Here is a 14,097-nt window from a genome sequence, read left to right as displayed (position 1 = left end):
CAATAATGGAAGAGAGCAGCTCATATCCCAGTGCCTGAGCAGCACATGGGATATCATATACGGCGTCGTCGCCACCAAAAACTACTTAGTTACTGTATGTTATCAATAATGTGGTGTATGATTTTTTTTTTAAAAGTATTTTTTAATTAAAAATTTATTAAAATAATATTTTTTTTATTTTTATATGAACATGTTAAAGTTATAACAAAATAATATTTTTTTACAAAATATTAATTTAATATTTCTTTGAGAAACAAGCAAACGCAATGCAACCGTTAATGGGCTTAAAATTTAAGGAAGACGGCTTAAAAAAAATAAAAATTGCAAAAACATTCCCGTGCACATGCATCCACCGCATATTTCTCACTGAAACATCAGCGCCGTACGCAACTACCACCAGTGAAATATCATCATGCTCGTCCCCACACTAACTAACTCCCCGAGCCGCCAGACACGCACCGGCACAGCCGGTTTTACGAAGGCCTTAACCGCGCGGCGTGCGAGTATTGGCAGTGAGTTACGTGGCAAAAGCGTCACCTTCCATGGCATCCAACGGCCCAAACATACCATCACGTCTCTCTCCACAAAAGGTTCAACACAATTACAAGCAGGGAGAAAGGAGGAGTGATAAGCGAGGGCGAGCGAGAGGATTGGTCAATCCATTAAAAAAAAAAAAAACAAAGTTGCAAAAAAGTTGATAATTACTATTAAATAAAGGAAGAGAGAGGGAGAATGTGTCAAAAGTAAGATGAGAGCAGCAACACCAGGGAGAGACTGACAGACTGACTCTTCTTCTTTTTTCCCCTTATATTTCTTTGCCTTCCTTCTTTTCTATTCATAGAAGAAGATTTGATTCTTTTTTTTTTTCTTCTTTAATAATGGTCGGTTAGCTGGTTTCGATGAAGGCTTGAAACTCACGCTAGTAAAGCGAACTCTCTGTCGTTTTATAATGTGTGTGTGAGAGAGACTGAGAGAGCGGTACTAGTGCTGTTCCTTTGTTTCAGTGAAAATGGTGGATATGAGAGGAGTGAACACGTGGCAAGACGAGCTAGCGAGTTTAGTGGAGAACAGTGGTATCCAATACACTGGAGAACCTATCGGTATAATGGCGGCTTCACCGCCGATACTCGCTTCAACAAGAATGATGGAGTCGGAGACGGAAACGGAGAGTTTGAAGGAGCAAGTGACGGGGTTTCTGAAGTCATGGGGAGAGATGTTGGTGGATTTAGGGAAGGGATGTAAAGATATAGTGACGCAGAGTAATTTGGTGAGCGAAGATTCGTTCATTGTGCAAAAATTAGGAAAGCCAATGGCTAAAGCGTCGGGTAGATTAAAGTATTTGAATGAGTTTTTGCCTGAGGATCGTGACCCTGCAATTGCTTGGCCTGTCATTTTCTTCGTCCTTCTCCTTGCTCTTGCAGGTAATCGTCACAGCTATCGATACACGTATATTTCTCCATCTTCTTATGCAGCTTGTTATTTTTACTTGGATCTGCGTATGTGTTGAGAATGTGAACAAATTCTTTGCTATTTTATTTATTTATTCATTCATTTAATATGCTTCGTGATTGGACTGATCATACATACAAAATTTGTTGTGTTGTTTGCAAACAATGTGCAGCCATAAGTGGAAATAGCACAAATAATAGCTTGGTTCCGTCTGTAAAGAAAATGCGTGTACATCCACCTAGTGCTGCTCGCATACTGCTCCCTGATGGTCGACACATGGCTTATCTGGAGCAAGGCGTTCCAGCTGACAGGGCAAGGTTTTCCGTTATTGCCCCCCATTCTTTTCTTTCCTCTCGACTTGCAGGTATGGTATGCTATGGATGAGGAACTGGGAATTACTAGACTCTACCAGCTGGCTTATTAATTTGATGTCTTTAATGCCTTGTGCTTTGAAAGGTATACCTGGAGTTAAAACATCACTGCTTGAAGAGTTTGGTGTGCGCTTGGTCTCATATGACCTTCCTGGTTTTGGAGAGAGTGATCCTCATACCAGAAGAAATCTAAACTCATCGGCAATGGATATGCTCTACCTAGCTGATTCTGTCGGTATTCTTGGAAAGTTTTGGGTCCTGGGTTACTCCAGTGGGAGCATGCATTCTTGGGCTGCACTTAGATACATTCCTGACAGAATTGCTGGTACGCCAACTCTTTTATTTTTATAAATGTATGATTAGGTACTTGGCCTCTATTTTCATAGGAATTTTATGATATTCTCTTGTTTTCTGGCCTGATAATGTCAACAAAGGTAAGTATATTTTCAATTGAGTTATAGGTAGTTGGCAATGGGTTACCAAATTCAAGTTGGGAAGTGGTTTGGATTTGGCAGCATATGCAAGGATAACGTTGAGTTTTGAGAATGAGAATGGAAATCTGCCTAGCAGTGACTAAAGCCTTGCAGCAACATCGTATCTAGCTGAATGTTTCGTACATGGCTAGCTATAGTTAGATGAATTCGGAGCTTAAGAAAATGTCATTCACTAGACTTCATCGCATTGATTAATTTTACATTAGAAAAATAAAAAGCCAGGATCAATGTAATGATTTTGGTCTGGGATCAGCAGCAATGGTACCGTGCATGTGCACTAGGCAGTTCCCTCGGTAGGGGATGGTACTATTGTTGTACAATATGCGATAATTTGAATTTATAATGAAGGAAGCTTTGAACTTCTTGGACACTCTGGCTACTGCGAGCATAGCATTTCTGTACCCCTCATCTCATCTCCCCACGCCCACCTGCCTCATGAGCAGAGGTTTCAAGTTCTCAGATCACCTATATATTGATAAATATAAAAATTTGATGAAACATATCTTTCATAATCGGTATTTCTTAGTATTTCAACCAGGAGTCAGTATTTCATGGGATAAATGTCACATATATGATGTAACTTATCGTAATCTTCTTTACTGAATTTGCAGGTGCTGCCATGTTTGCTCCAATGATTAATCCATATGAGCCAAGCATGACCAAGGAAGAGATGAAAAGAACATGGGATCAGTGGTCATCAAGAAGGAAGCTATTGTACTTCTTGGCTCGGAAATTCCCGAAGTTCCTCCCTTATTTTTATCACCGAAGCTTCCTGTCTGGAAATCATGGTCGAATTGATAAGTGGATGTCTCAATCACTTGGAAAGAAGGTTAGTTTTTATTAGCTTGAGTTACTTCCTCAGTATATAAGCCTTGCCAGACTTCTCCAGTTGCATCACCTGTTTGTAATCTTCAACCTTTTTCTGTTGTTACTACAAGATGGGTTCCCCTATGAGGATTTCATCTAGTACACGACAACCACTATTATGAGTGGAAACATATGACTTCCTTCTTGTATTATTGTGTACTTGAAATAAATAGCAGTTTCTGATTCAGATGCATCTGACAATTTACTTGTCTGGATAGCCTTCATAAATTAGAACTTGTTGTGATGGATTTTATTTTGTTAATTATTTGTATAACATATGCTTTACACGTCCAGGATGAAATTCTGATCGAGGGGCCAATGTTTGAGGAGTTTTGGCATAGGGACGTGGAGGAGTCGGTACGCCTGGGGATTGCAAAACCATTCATTGAGGAAGCTGTGCTGCAGGTGTCAAACTGGGGTTTCAGCCTAGCAGATCTTCACGTGCAGAGAAAGTGCCTGAGGAATGGCATTCTTCTTTGGCTCAGGTCCATGTACAGTCAGGAAGAATGTGAATGGGCAGGATTCCTTGGTCCAATACACATATGGCAGGTTTGTGAAATGTGAAATCTTCTTTCATGATAGTGGCTGCTTCACCATCCTGATTCATAGCTCACAGTATAAGATTTCCAAGTGAATAGCATACTTTGTTTTGTTTCGAAGTTAAGTTAGACTCTGTTGTTTTAGTAAAGCCAGCATTAGCATACTGTTTTATAATTTGAAAAATTCCTGCCCCTTTTCTTACGAAAAGGTACCATGCCTGAGTTTTTTTCTGAGATCACCATCGCTATTTTGGTAATGGAATACACCTTAGTGGCAGCGTAGTCAAACTTCTTGAATTTTCAAGCATTAAAGCACACAATACTCCACTGATTTAATTATACAGTTGACATTGCAGAGTGCAACCTAGGTTGTTTTCATTTTATGTGTTGATTGATGCTGAACAGGGGATGGATGATCAAGCAGTGCCGTCCTCAATGACTGATTACATAACTCGGGTTCTACCTCGGGCCATCTTGCATAAACTCCCAAATGAAGGCCACTTCTCCTACTACTTTTTCTGTGAAGAATGCCATAGGCAGATATTCTCTACTCTTTTTGGAGATGCCCTGGGTCCTCTCAACAAGATGGCGGAAATCGATGAGACTTCATTTGAAGCGGTGGCGGAAGAAGCATCATCCATTACTGGTTCTGCCAGGAAATGATACATCAGTACAGCTATACTCTTTTAGCATGAAGGAAATCAATGTAAATACCAGAGGTCAGTGGAGAGGTTCTAATAATATAAAATAGATTTGTTTCCAGTTGTCAATTTTGTTTCTTCCCAGCACCTGCAATTTTACGATAGATGCGTGCAAGACAGCATGAGAAACATCGACGGACGAAGCAAACAACCTCTTTCAATAACGAAGGAAATTAAGGTACACTTGGATTTTATATAGGAGGGAGTAGCGAGCACTACGGATCAAAAACCTTCTTATAATTGATTTTGATGCATGATGATCGTGAACGACAAAAACACAAAATGGCATAAGAAACAGTTGCCCCAAATGTTGAAGGCTCTTTGTGTGTGAATATTATTAACGAATATAGAGATGACTGTAAAAGAAGCCGCGTTCTGACTAAAATGCAGATCCGCCACCCTTAGTCTTTCCAAGCATGGCATCTTTTGCTTGTTCTTGCCTTACCATACTTGGACAAAGTGTTCGAAGTAAGTTGTGATGATCCTAATATTGGAATCAAAGTTGTCATATGCTAAGAAGAAAAGCCATTTGCATATTTTAGTGAGGATTTGAATGGTTTGAGAAAAACTTTGTTGTGCCGTTTTCATCCCACTTAAAAAGTGTATACAGTGCTGAATCTCTTGATGGATCTTTGATAAAATAATGGAATTCGGCACAGGCTAGATGGTAATAGATTCCAAGTTGCTTGGATCAACTTTAATACCATTTTTGGAGACAACATAGCAACAAATACACGAGGCTGTCAATATAAGAGTGGCATTTCTTCAAGTTTGGCATACAAATGTTGTTATCTTAGCACATTTTTTAGTTTGGAAAATCAACAACTATGTGATCATATCCACAACACTTAAAATAATATTTTGAATTGACAATTAAACTAACCAGATGGTTAGATTGAGAAATGTCATCATATCTGAGAGCTACTTTAGAAGGAGACATCTTTAGGGCTGGTATAGTTTTAGTGATGGTATTCCCTTTTGAAGAATTTTCTTTGCTTATAAATCGGCAATTACTCTCTTTTCTCCTACTTTTATACCTTGGATGCAAGTTTAAAGACATCATTGAAGATCTAATATGGCTATAATTGGAAAATATTAGAAATTTCTACAGGAATCCCTCCAAAATAGCAAGCTATGATTTGTTCCACTTGTTCAATGATATCACACCATAACATCAAACGCTCGAGCTTCCCTTCTTGTCTGAAATTATGAAATTTATGAAAAGCATTTATTCTTATAAGCCTTTGGCAATAACATCAAACGCTCGAGCTTCCCTTCTTGTCTGAAATTATGAAATTTATGAAAAGCATTTATTCTTATAAGCCTTTGGCAAAAATTTCTTTGTCAGCTCATTTATTTTTTTCCATGTCACAATTCATTTCTTCTTCCCTTCACGCTCTTTATGTTTCTTCAAATTATCCCACCAAATGGAGACATGTTTCTTCAACTTAATTGCCAAAATTAACCTAATCAATAAAGTTTATGGTTGTAACCCTTTTCAAATTCAAATACTTCCATTTTGATTCCCCAATCACATTGTCCATTTAAAACTTGGCGAACATATCTATTAGGAACCTCTCCATGAACGCATTAGAATGATCATCTTGGAATGGATTAATGTCTTAATCTTCATCTAACACCTCACACCAAATATCAAGAGGAAGATTGTTATAACCCATAACTTGAAATCATTGTTCTTGTTATTGGAGCTACTATATATTTCTTAATTCATCCATTTTAATATCACGAAGATCACATTTACGCAAGCAATGATGTTTAGTTTATTATAACATTGCATGCTAAACAATGGTGGAACCAGAATTTTTTAAATGAGGGAGCAAATTATTAATAAATATTTGATGTTATATATTATACAGACATGTGTTATATAAAGAAATTAATTTGAAATATATGTACTAACTCAAGTTAAGCAAAATTAATTTAAGAATTTTTAAAATGAAAAAACTTACATTATAATTGTTCTCTTTAAAATTTTATATTTTAAAACTGCTTCATAATGATTTTATTTTTAATCTCATTAAAAATATCTTTCTTAATATATACAACAAACTTTTATTTATCTATTTCTAAATCTTCCAAAGACTACAAAAATTCTTGACAATAATTTTATGCCGACATATAATACATAGCATCTAAAATCATAGCATAAAAGGATTGTCACAAATTGATGTTGTTCTTGCTGACTTGTTGTTTTGTACAAGTGGATTAAACATAAATATTAAATGTTTTCTTTTTAATTTATCTATTATGTCCCTAATTTTTTGAGCTATCATGCACTTCACTTTTAATCACTGCTAGGAATTTCATTTTTCATATGAAATTCCTAGCAAAATACTTATCAATTCATCAAAACTCATTTCAATTCATATCCATTTGCATATAATATTACTCATACATATATTAATTCAACAAACCCAGAAATTATTATAAACTCTAATATTTTCAATAACTAATTAATATAGAAAAAGAAGCTAACAAAGAAAATTAATAATGTAAAGTTATTATATTAATATTTTAATATAAAAATATTTTGAAAAAAACTTTAAGGAGGCAATTGTCCCCTCTTGCACCCATGTGGCTCCACCACTGATGCTAAATATAAGAAAGATTTTACGAGAAGCCTAAAAGTTCATACAAGTGTTTTTGATCTTCGGAAGGTCTATTTTGTAATTTTTAGATGTTTAATGTGTGGTTTAAATTATTGATTTTTGTGGTTTGTAAACATACAAATGTTCGGGGGGGGGGGGGGGGGGGGTAAAATAAAGTAAAAAAGAAGAAGAATGTGTGTGCGTGTTGTTTTTTTTTATTACTTATTTTTATTTTGTGATAGAAAATTTTAATTGCATACGACAAAGTCTCTAAAAACATATAAAAAAAATTATATCTCATCGAAAAAATAAAATACATGGTATATATATATTTTTTTTAGAAAATTTAATAACCGGTTTAAGTTTACTGAATCCATGAAAATTTAGTCAATATTTCAATATCTTATAAAATTTTAATTCATGAGTTATTGGTTCATATTTTAGTATAAAGTTGGACCTACAAGTAGTCTGGTACTTAAACACACGAGTTGTGAAAAACTCTTTCACCTTCCAGGATAGATGAATTCGCTCAGGGTACTTACATATATTCTCTTCGTAAGAATTAATTTGAACACACCAGCTCATAATAAATTTGAAAAGCTAGATTTATTCATACAAATAAATCTTCAACCCAAGACATATACAGACTACCGGTTAGGAACTTATCAAAATCTTTAAATCATATTCAGATCATACAATGTAATTTATCTGAGATAAAATATGTTTTAGATACTAATATATTTCCTAACCACAATCAATTTCTTAGTATTAGAATATCTGATAAATTCAATATGCATAAGTTTCTTAATGATATTAAATCAAATATCTAGGTGATAAATTTTTTAACCCCGACACCACGTGTCCACATGCCACAATAATTATAGAAGACATTAACGCTCATAAACTAATAATCCCACAGCGCCAGGAAATGTGAGCTGACTCAACGTGATCCGGATTGCCATTTATCAACGTATCAGTTCAAGAATGGCCATAAGCACATTTATCTATTATTACAAGACTGATCAATGAAATAAAGTAAAGAGACATTTTGAACTTACATTTGTAATTGCCTTTTAAATTGTATTTCCAAAAAATTAAACATATAATTATAATTATGTTCTTAATATTTTTTTATATTTTTAAATTATTTGGATATACTATATCAAAATAATTTTTTTTAAAATAAAAATATGTATTATTTTAGTATATTTCCAAACAAAAATTATTTAAAAAAATAATTATTACCGGACTCCGAATCACACTCTAAATCAACAAGATTAAAAGAACGTTCTTAAAAGAGAGAAAATCATTGTCTCAAAGTCAATATTGAACATTATTTTTCAGTACAAATATGAAGACCTCAAACAATGGAAATAAGAGTAAATATAAACAAACAGAAAAGAACGAAGAATAAGACTGCAGATCTTTCTCTGACCAATGAATAAATAGTTAACAGAAGAAGTAGAAGCAGATGATTCAGGAATCAAATGATCCTTGCGTCCTCTCCTTTTCTCCACTTCTTAAAACAGACGATTGCTCCGCCCAACTTCATCAACACTTAAATTAAATTCCCTCGCCAGCAGCCACGCTATTTCTTGCATTTAAGCTGCTTTCCAACTTTGGGGGACCAGAATACCTCCTTCCTTTGGCTGGTGATGGAGGGTATGAAAGCCGTTTCTTTGTAGGCCCCGAGGAACCCTTTTCCTTTTCCGGTGTCCCGTCCTTTTCTGCTCCCAATAGGCTATGTATTCTGGACTTTGCTCTTGCAGATTGTGTAGGTACCATGTAACTTGGAAGCGCTGGAGAGCTTCCGAGGCTCTCATCATCTCGCACAAATGAACCTGCAATGCTATGCCTTCTACTACGATCTGACTGAACACTGACCATGCTTCTAGAGTCATCTTCAATGCCCCCAATGTTACTCCTTGGGCTTGCTGACTTCAATTTTCTAGCAACTGTAGAAGCAGCTGGCTTTTTAGGAGTTGATGGGGACTGTAGGTTCGTGGTTTTGGTTGGCCTTTCACTTTCTCTTGGAGTTAATTTATCAGAATTGAGCTGGTAGCGAGCATAAGATTTGCTTATTTCTCCTCCAGTAATGCTGCGGCTGGCACTCTTTACAGATGAGTGGTCGTTATTGTGTTCTTTCTCCATCAAGCTCCGGCTCTCCCATGGATGGGCTGCCATCCATCGTTCCAACCAGCTCCAACCCCAGGAAGGATTCCCATTCATGAACATGGGGTTTGCAGACCGTGAAGAATTCTTTAAAGTTTGCTGTAAAGGATTCTATGGGAGTTAGACTTCGTTCTTGAAACACATGGTCATTGAAGTTTTATGAAATTAACTAAAGGCTGAACATCTTTCAATCTGGCGTAAGGTACGCACAGATCATCTGTTAAGTCATGGCATATATAGTAGTGCATCATTGTGTTCCTATCATGAAAACTACACCACACCATTTTGCAAACTACTATCTACTTAATTTTTTTAGCTTGACCAAGCAAATGATTAAATTCATGCACGAATAACCAAGTTATTTAACAGACCTGTTCAATGTATTTTAACTTTCAAGAAAACTCGGTCAGCTGTCATTGCATACTTCGTTATTTATCTATATGAACTCTACCAAGCTATTTAAAAAACTATTTTACATAAAATTGTAACTTTTCAGATGTTGAAGTAGCCAGGTCAGCTGTCCTTTCATACTTCATTATTCATCTATGTGAGCCTGCACACCTTCCAGCAAAGTAAAAGAATTAGAGAAATTGATCACCTGATGAGAGAAAGCATAAGCCAGTGCTCTTTCCCTTCTCGTAGCGGCCTCAAACTTGTTTAGCAGGCTAGCTTCAATCTGTTCCTTCGACTGTAGACTGTCATCCCATTCCTCTCCAATCTGTTACAACATCAGTACACTCATTCTCAGCACAAGGGACAGGGACTGAAGCACCAGAGTTTCTATGTTAGTTCATCAGATAAGAAAAATGTGGCAGGGATCCTAAACCAGGCACTTACATGAAAACATTGCATGCCCTGCTAAATGTCCAGATATGTAGTCATTTGGAAATCTAAAATTTAGAATGCATAGGGTTCCAACAATTTGGCGTTCGTTTACCATTTAAAGAAAAAAATTTCTATCCAGTACCACTAGTTCTGTTCACAGCACTTTATGAATATCAATCTGTATTCAACAAGGCAACAAGGCTTACAAATTCCCAAACAACCTCTACGAGTTTCTTATCCATGGTAACATAGCCAAGCAAATCCATGATGACTAAACCAAAAAATAAGTCAGGAATTGAGTGGGGAAATTTGAACAGCTAATATTACGAATAAACACATAGAACAGACCCGCAAGTTTTCAAGCTCTTTGGCATGCTTCTGTAGGAGTTGTCTCTGTAGGGCCTGGTTCTCTTCTGACATTCTGATCCTCCTTGTGTGAATCTGTGACTGCACCCGAGCTAGAGTCTGCATGCAGCGGAGGGTATGTGTTGCTTGCCTTTTTATTCTAGGCCCTTCCATCAGAGATTTGAGCCTCACCAACCCTCTCAGAGCCCGCAATGCTCTTCTGGCCTAAAATAAAATCAGAAGAAATGAAAATATAGCTTATCAATTGAAATTGACAAGACCACTGAAGTTTGAACTTTCAACCCCCCACCCCCACGAAAAATTTTTTTAAAAAAAAGAGTGAAAAAAGCAAAAAATATTCTTCTCTAATTACAAGAAAACATATGAATACCTAGTTTATATGAATTGTTAATTATCCTTTTGCTCCAACATCAATAACAAGGGCAATGCAGCAAAACACATACCATGTATCCTCTGAATGTTGTTTGAATCTTAATTGCCGCCTCTTCTTCCATTGATTTGCCAGCATATTTGTTTACCTTGGTCAGTTGAACAACCTCAATATTGGTTTGGACAGTAGTCGGAGCAGGCTCAGGTACTGCAGCAGTGGCAACTGGAACAGGGAAAGTATGCTGGTTCACTTCATCTGTTGTCTCAATTAATTTCACTTCTTCTGGTTGAGGAGGAGGAGACAGCATTGTAACATTTTCTAAAGAAGTGGAATCCGAATCCAGTTGTTGCTTTCCAAACCATTTCTTCTTTGATTTATTTGATGTCTAAAAATAATAGAACCAAAAGTATTAGAGAAAGAACCACTAGAGATTTTCTAAAACCACCGACGATTCAAAATCAAAAACCATATCCTTCTAAATACCTGGTCTGTCTTCTCCTTGGGATCAGGGCTAAGAGCTTTCTTTACACTAGAAAACCATTTTCCTTTCCTCCCCATCTTCTGATCATTCCCCAAAACAACCTTTTTCAGAATCAAATCAAAAGATCAAGTTGGAAACATAAATTGTGCATCTTATGCATTACCAGATCACACATGTTTTAAACGGAGGAAAGTTAAGTTACAAGTGTGATTAATAACCAAAAAACCTTTGCCATAAGCAGAGATGAAAAACTACGTTGGCAAGACTAATGATGGTAAAAAAAGGAAGAAATTTAAGAATATCATGTGTACAATGCATACAACTTTACTTTTTCATGACAAAAGAAAATAGCTGGATTGTTGACTTAATCCAGTTTCTCTCTGTCCCACAATATTTGTCAAGTCAGCCAAGAAACTAGCACAATTAAGCAACTATTTTACTATTACCAAGTATCGAAACTAAAATAGATAGCAAAAAGAAAAAGAACTTAGATTTTGCTGTTTTTCCCACATTTTCTCATCAACAAAAGAGAGAGATAAATTTAAGAAAATATATTTTTAAGACCACCGACAAACATCCAATGCAGAAAATTTGTCTCCTTTTTCAACAATTTCTCCGAGACCAAGATCCAAAAATTTTAAGCCCAACTACAAAAACTCAGTTTCAAGCAAAGTACCGGTGGGCAGATTTCTTTGTTGAAATCACAGATGGGTCTCTATCTTCTTCTTCTTCTTCTTCTTCTTCTTCTTCAGAGTAGAAAACAAAAGGGATTATTAAGGAGAAGAAAATGAAAAGCTTTATTTGACAAGAAAGATCTTTTCTTTCTTTGGTTTCATTCAATGATGAAGAAAGAGTGTAAAGGAGAGGAAAGAGGAAGTGAAGAAGACACAGCTGGGAATGGTATAGCAGCAGCTAAGTGTGGCCCCACTACTCTCATCTCTGAATTGGTAAAATGGGACCCACTTTCATTGATGTCTCGCTCCGTTTCTTTCGGTGCAACGATGGTAATTTTGATACATTTCTTTCATTCTTAAAAGCTTTCCAGTTTTTCAGGGAACAAAATTCTACTGTCTGTAAACACTAAAGTACAGTAGTAACTAACACTTGAGATCTAACCCAACATGTGCAAGCATTACCAAGTCTGTAAAAACAACTCCCTCTTACTCAACAGAACCAACTTGTATTATCTTTTTCCTTTTTTTTTTTAATCTTTTGAGGCTATTACCACTCTCACTATTAATACACAACAACTATCTTTTTAAAATGACTAATATGCTCTTTAACCCATTAAAAACTAAACTTGTAATCCCTTTCATTTAAACCAGAAGCAAAAGTTATTAAACCCGTTTTGAATTGGTTGACCTGGTTAAGAGATCCAGTTTTTGATTATAAGAGTTGACCTGAATTATCTTAAAAAAATTTTAAAAATAATATTTAAAATTTTAATATTTAACATAAAAAAATTAAAAACTAATTTATATGAATATAAACTATATATATTATAAATAATAAAGTTTAAAAGATTGTTTTAAATTTTTTTTATCTCATATTGTAAAAATATTACCTTTATTTTTTATTTCGAAATATTTAAATTAATAAAAAAAATTTATCCCATACTAAAAAAACATAATTTTTTTTTATAAATATAATATATATATATATACACACACACACCTTTTTAGCTTTCATAGTAATTTGTTTTTTACCATTAAAATAAAACTATTATTTTAGATGCCTTGTTTTGGGGAGCACCCACCTAGAAAAAAAAAAATGTAAGGTTAAGTGTTTGTGCATTGATGTTTTGGCTTAGCAGGCAAAAATATTAGTTTGTTTAGGGAGCCCCCACCAAAAAAAAATGTTCCTGTTATAGATGAATATGTTAGTGCATTTGTAAATTATTTACTTTGTTTTTGGAAACAATCACCAAGGAGAATCTGTTCCACCTCTCAATAAATAGATATTTGCAACCCTGGTTTTCTTCTATTTTCAAGCTTGATAACTATAATTTAGAAGGGAAAATAAGTATTAAGCTTAGATATATAACCTAATCTAAGAATTTTTGTATTTGTCCATCTTCAAGATATTTTTACCTAATCTAAGAATTTTTGTATTTGTCCATCTTCAAGATATTTTTTGATATGTGATAAAAAAATTAGATCATTATTTTTAGTGAAATGCTAGTCAATGAACTAAGCTCTAACCTTTTAATGTGAAATAAATTAGCTAATATTTATTAAAAATAAAAAGTATTGAGTGATAATTCACTTATTGTTTGATTTCTACATTCTTCTATGTTACTATTATTGAAGATTCATTTTTTAGTCATGTGTTTACTCTACATTAACCAAGATGATATGGGTAGTGTTTGATATTGTGGTAGAAATTATTTTTCAAAGTGTTTTTTACTTGAAAATATATTTTTTATTTTGTTAAAATTTATTTTTAACATAAACACATTAAAAAATTAAAAAAAAAACCAAAAAAATTAATTTAAAGTAAAACAAATTTGAAAAGTACAGCTAGGTCACACAAACAAACGATGCCTTATTTGATTAGCATAAAGCAGCTCAAAAATTTGTTAACTATAGTTATAAAAAAATTTACTGAATTGTTAAACCAAAGTAAAAATAAATATCAAGTCATCCAACCACATCAAATCATTCATAAAAGGAAAAGTATTAGGCTTATTAGAGAATAAATATTTAAGAGATTTTTTACAATTTAGAAATTCTAAATAATTAGTTAATCTACACTGATATTTTGACAAATGGAAATGAGGTTTAATCATTGATGATGGATGTGTCCCCCAGCAATTATTAGCCTAAACTACTTTTAACACATTTCTCTCATCAA

General features: G+C 34.6%; 2 protein-coding genes across 4 annotated transcripts; one reads left to right on the top strand and one right to left on the bottom strand.

The window, feature by feature from the left end:
* Positions 1 to 722: 722 nt before the first annotated feature.
* LOC133677413 (uncharacterized) lies at positions 723 to 4,490 on the top strand. The gene is made up of 6 exons (XM_062099468.1): positions 723 to 1,421; positions 1,622 to 1,813; positions 1,906 to 2,145; positions 2,926 to 3,143; positions 3,476 to 3,730; positions 4,126 to 4,490. Exons 1-6 carry the CDS (start codon positions 1,010 to 1,012, stop codon positions 4,381 to 4,383), a joined length of 1,575 nt encoding a protein of 524 aa, XP_061955452.1. The 5' UTR covers positions 723 to 1,009; the 3' UTR covers positions 4,384 to 4,490.
* Positions 4,491 to 8,307: 3,817 nt separating this feature from the next.
* On the bottom strand, positions 8,308 to 12,223 carry LOC133677263 (protein IQ-DOMAIN 2-like). 3 transcript variants are annotated; one of them, XM_062099186.1, is made up of 6 exons: positions 11,921 to 12,223; positions 11,247 to 11,345; positions 10,837 to 11,148; positions 10,376 to 10,597; positions 9,801 to 9,920; positions 8,308 to 9,301 (listed from the first exon to the last, which is right to left on the bottom strand). In XM_062099186.1, the coding sequence occupies exons 2-6, from the start codon at positions 11,319 to 11,321 to the stop codon at positions 8,594 to 8,596; spliced, it is 1,437 nt and encodes a 478-aa protein (XP_061955170.1). In that variant the 5' UTR covers positions 11,322 to 11,345; positions 11,921 to 12,223; the 3' UTR covers positions 8,308 to 8,593. The 3 variants fall into 3 exon arrangements, with proteins under 3 accessions (XP_061955170.1, XP_061955172.1, XP_061955171.1); XM_062099188.1 differs by having other exon boundaries at positions 10,837 to 11,139; XM_062099187.1 differs by having other exon boundaries at positions 11,247 to 11,324.
* Positions 12,224 to 14,097: the final 1,874 nt, after the last annotated feature.

The sequence above is a fragment of the Populus nigra genome, chromosome 17 (assembly GCF_951802175.1).
Source record: "Populus nigra chromosome 17, ddPopNigr1.1, whole genome shotgun sequence".
In the NCBI taxonomy this organism is placed as follows: Eukaryota; Viridiplantae; Streptophyta; class Magnoliopsida; order Malpighiales; family Salicaceae; genus Populus; species Populus nigra.
Note: the sequence above shows the minus strand (reverse complement) of the source record. Positions and strands in the feature narration are given on the sequence as shown.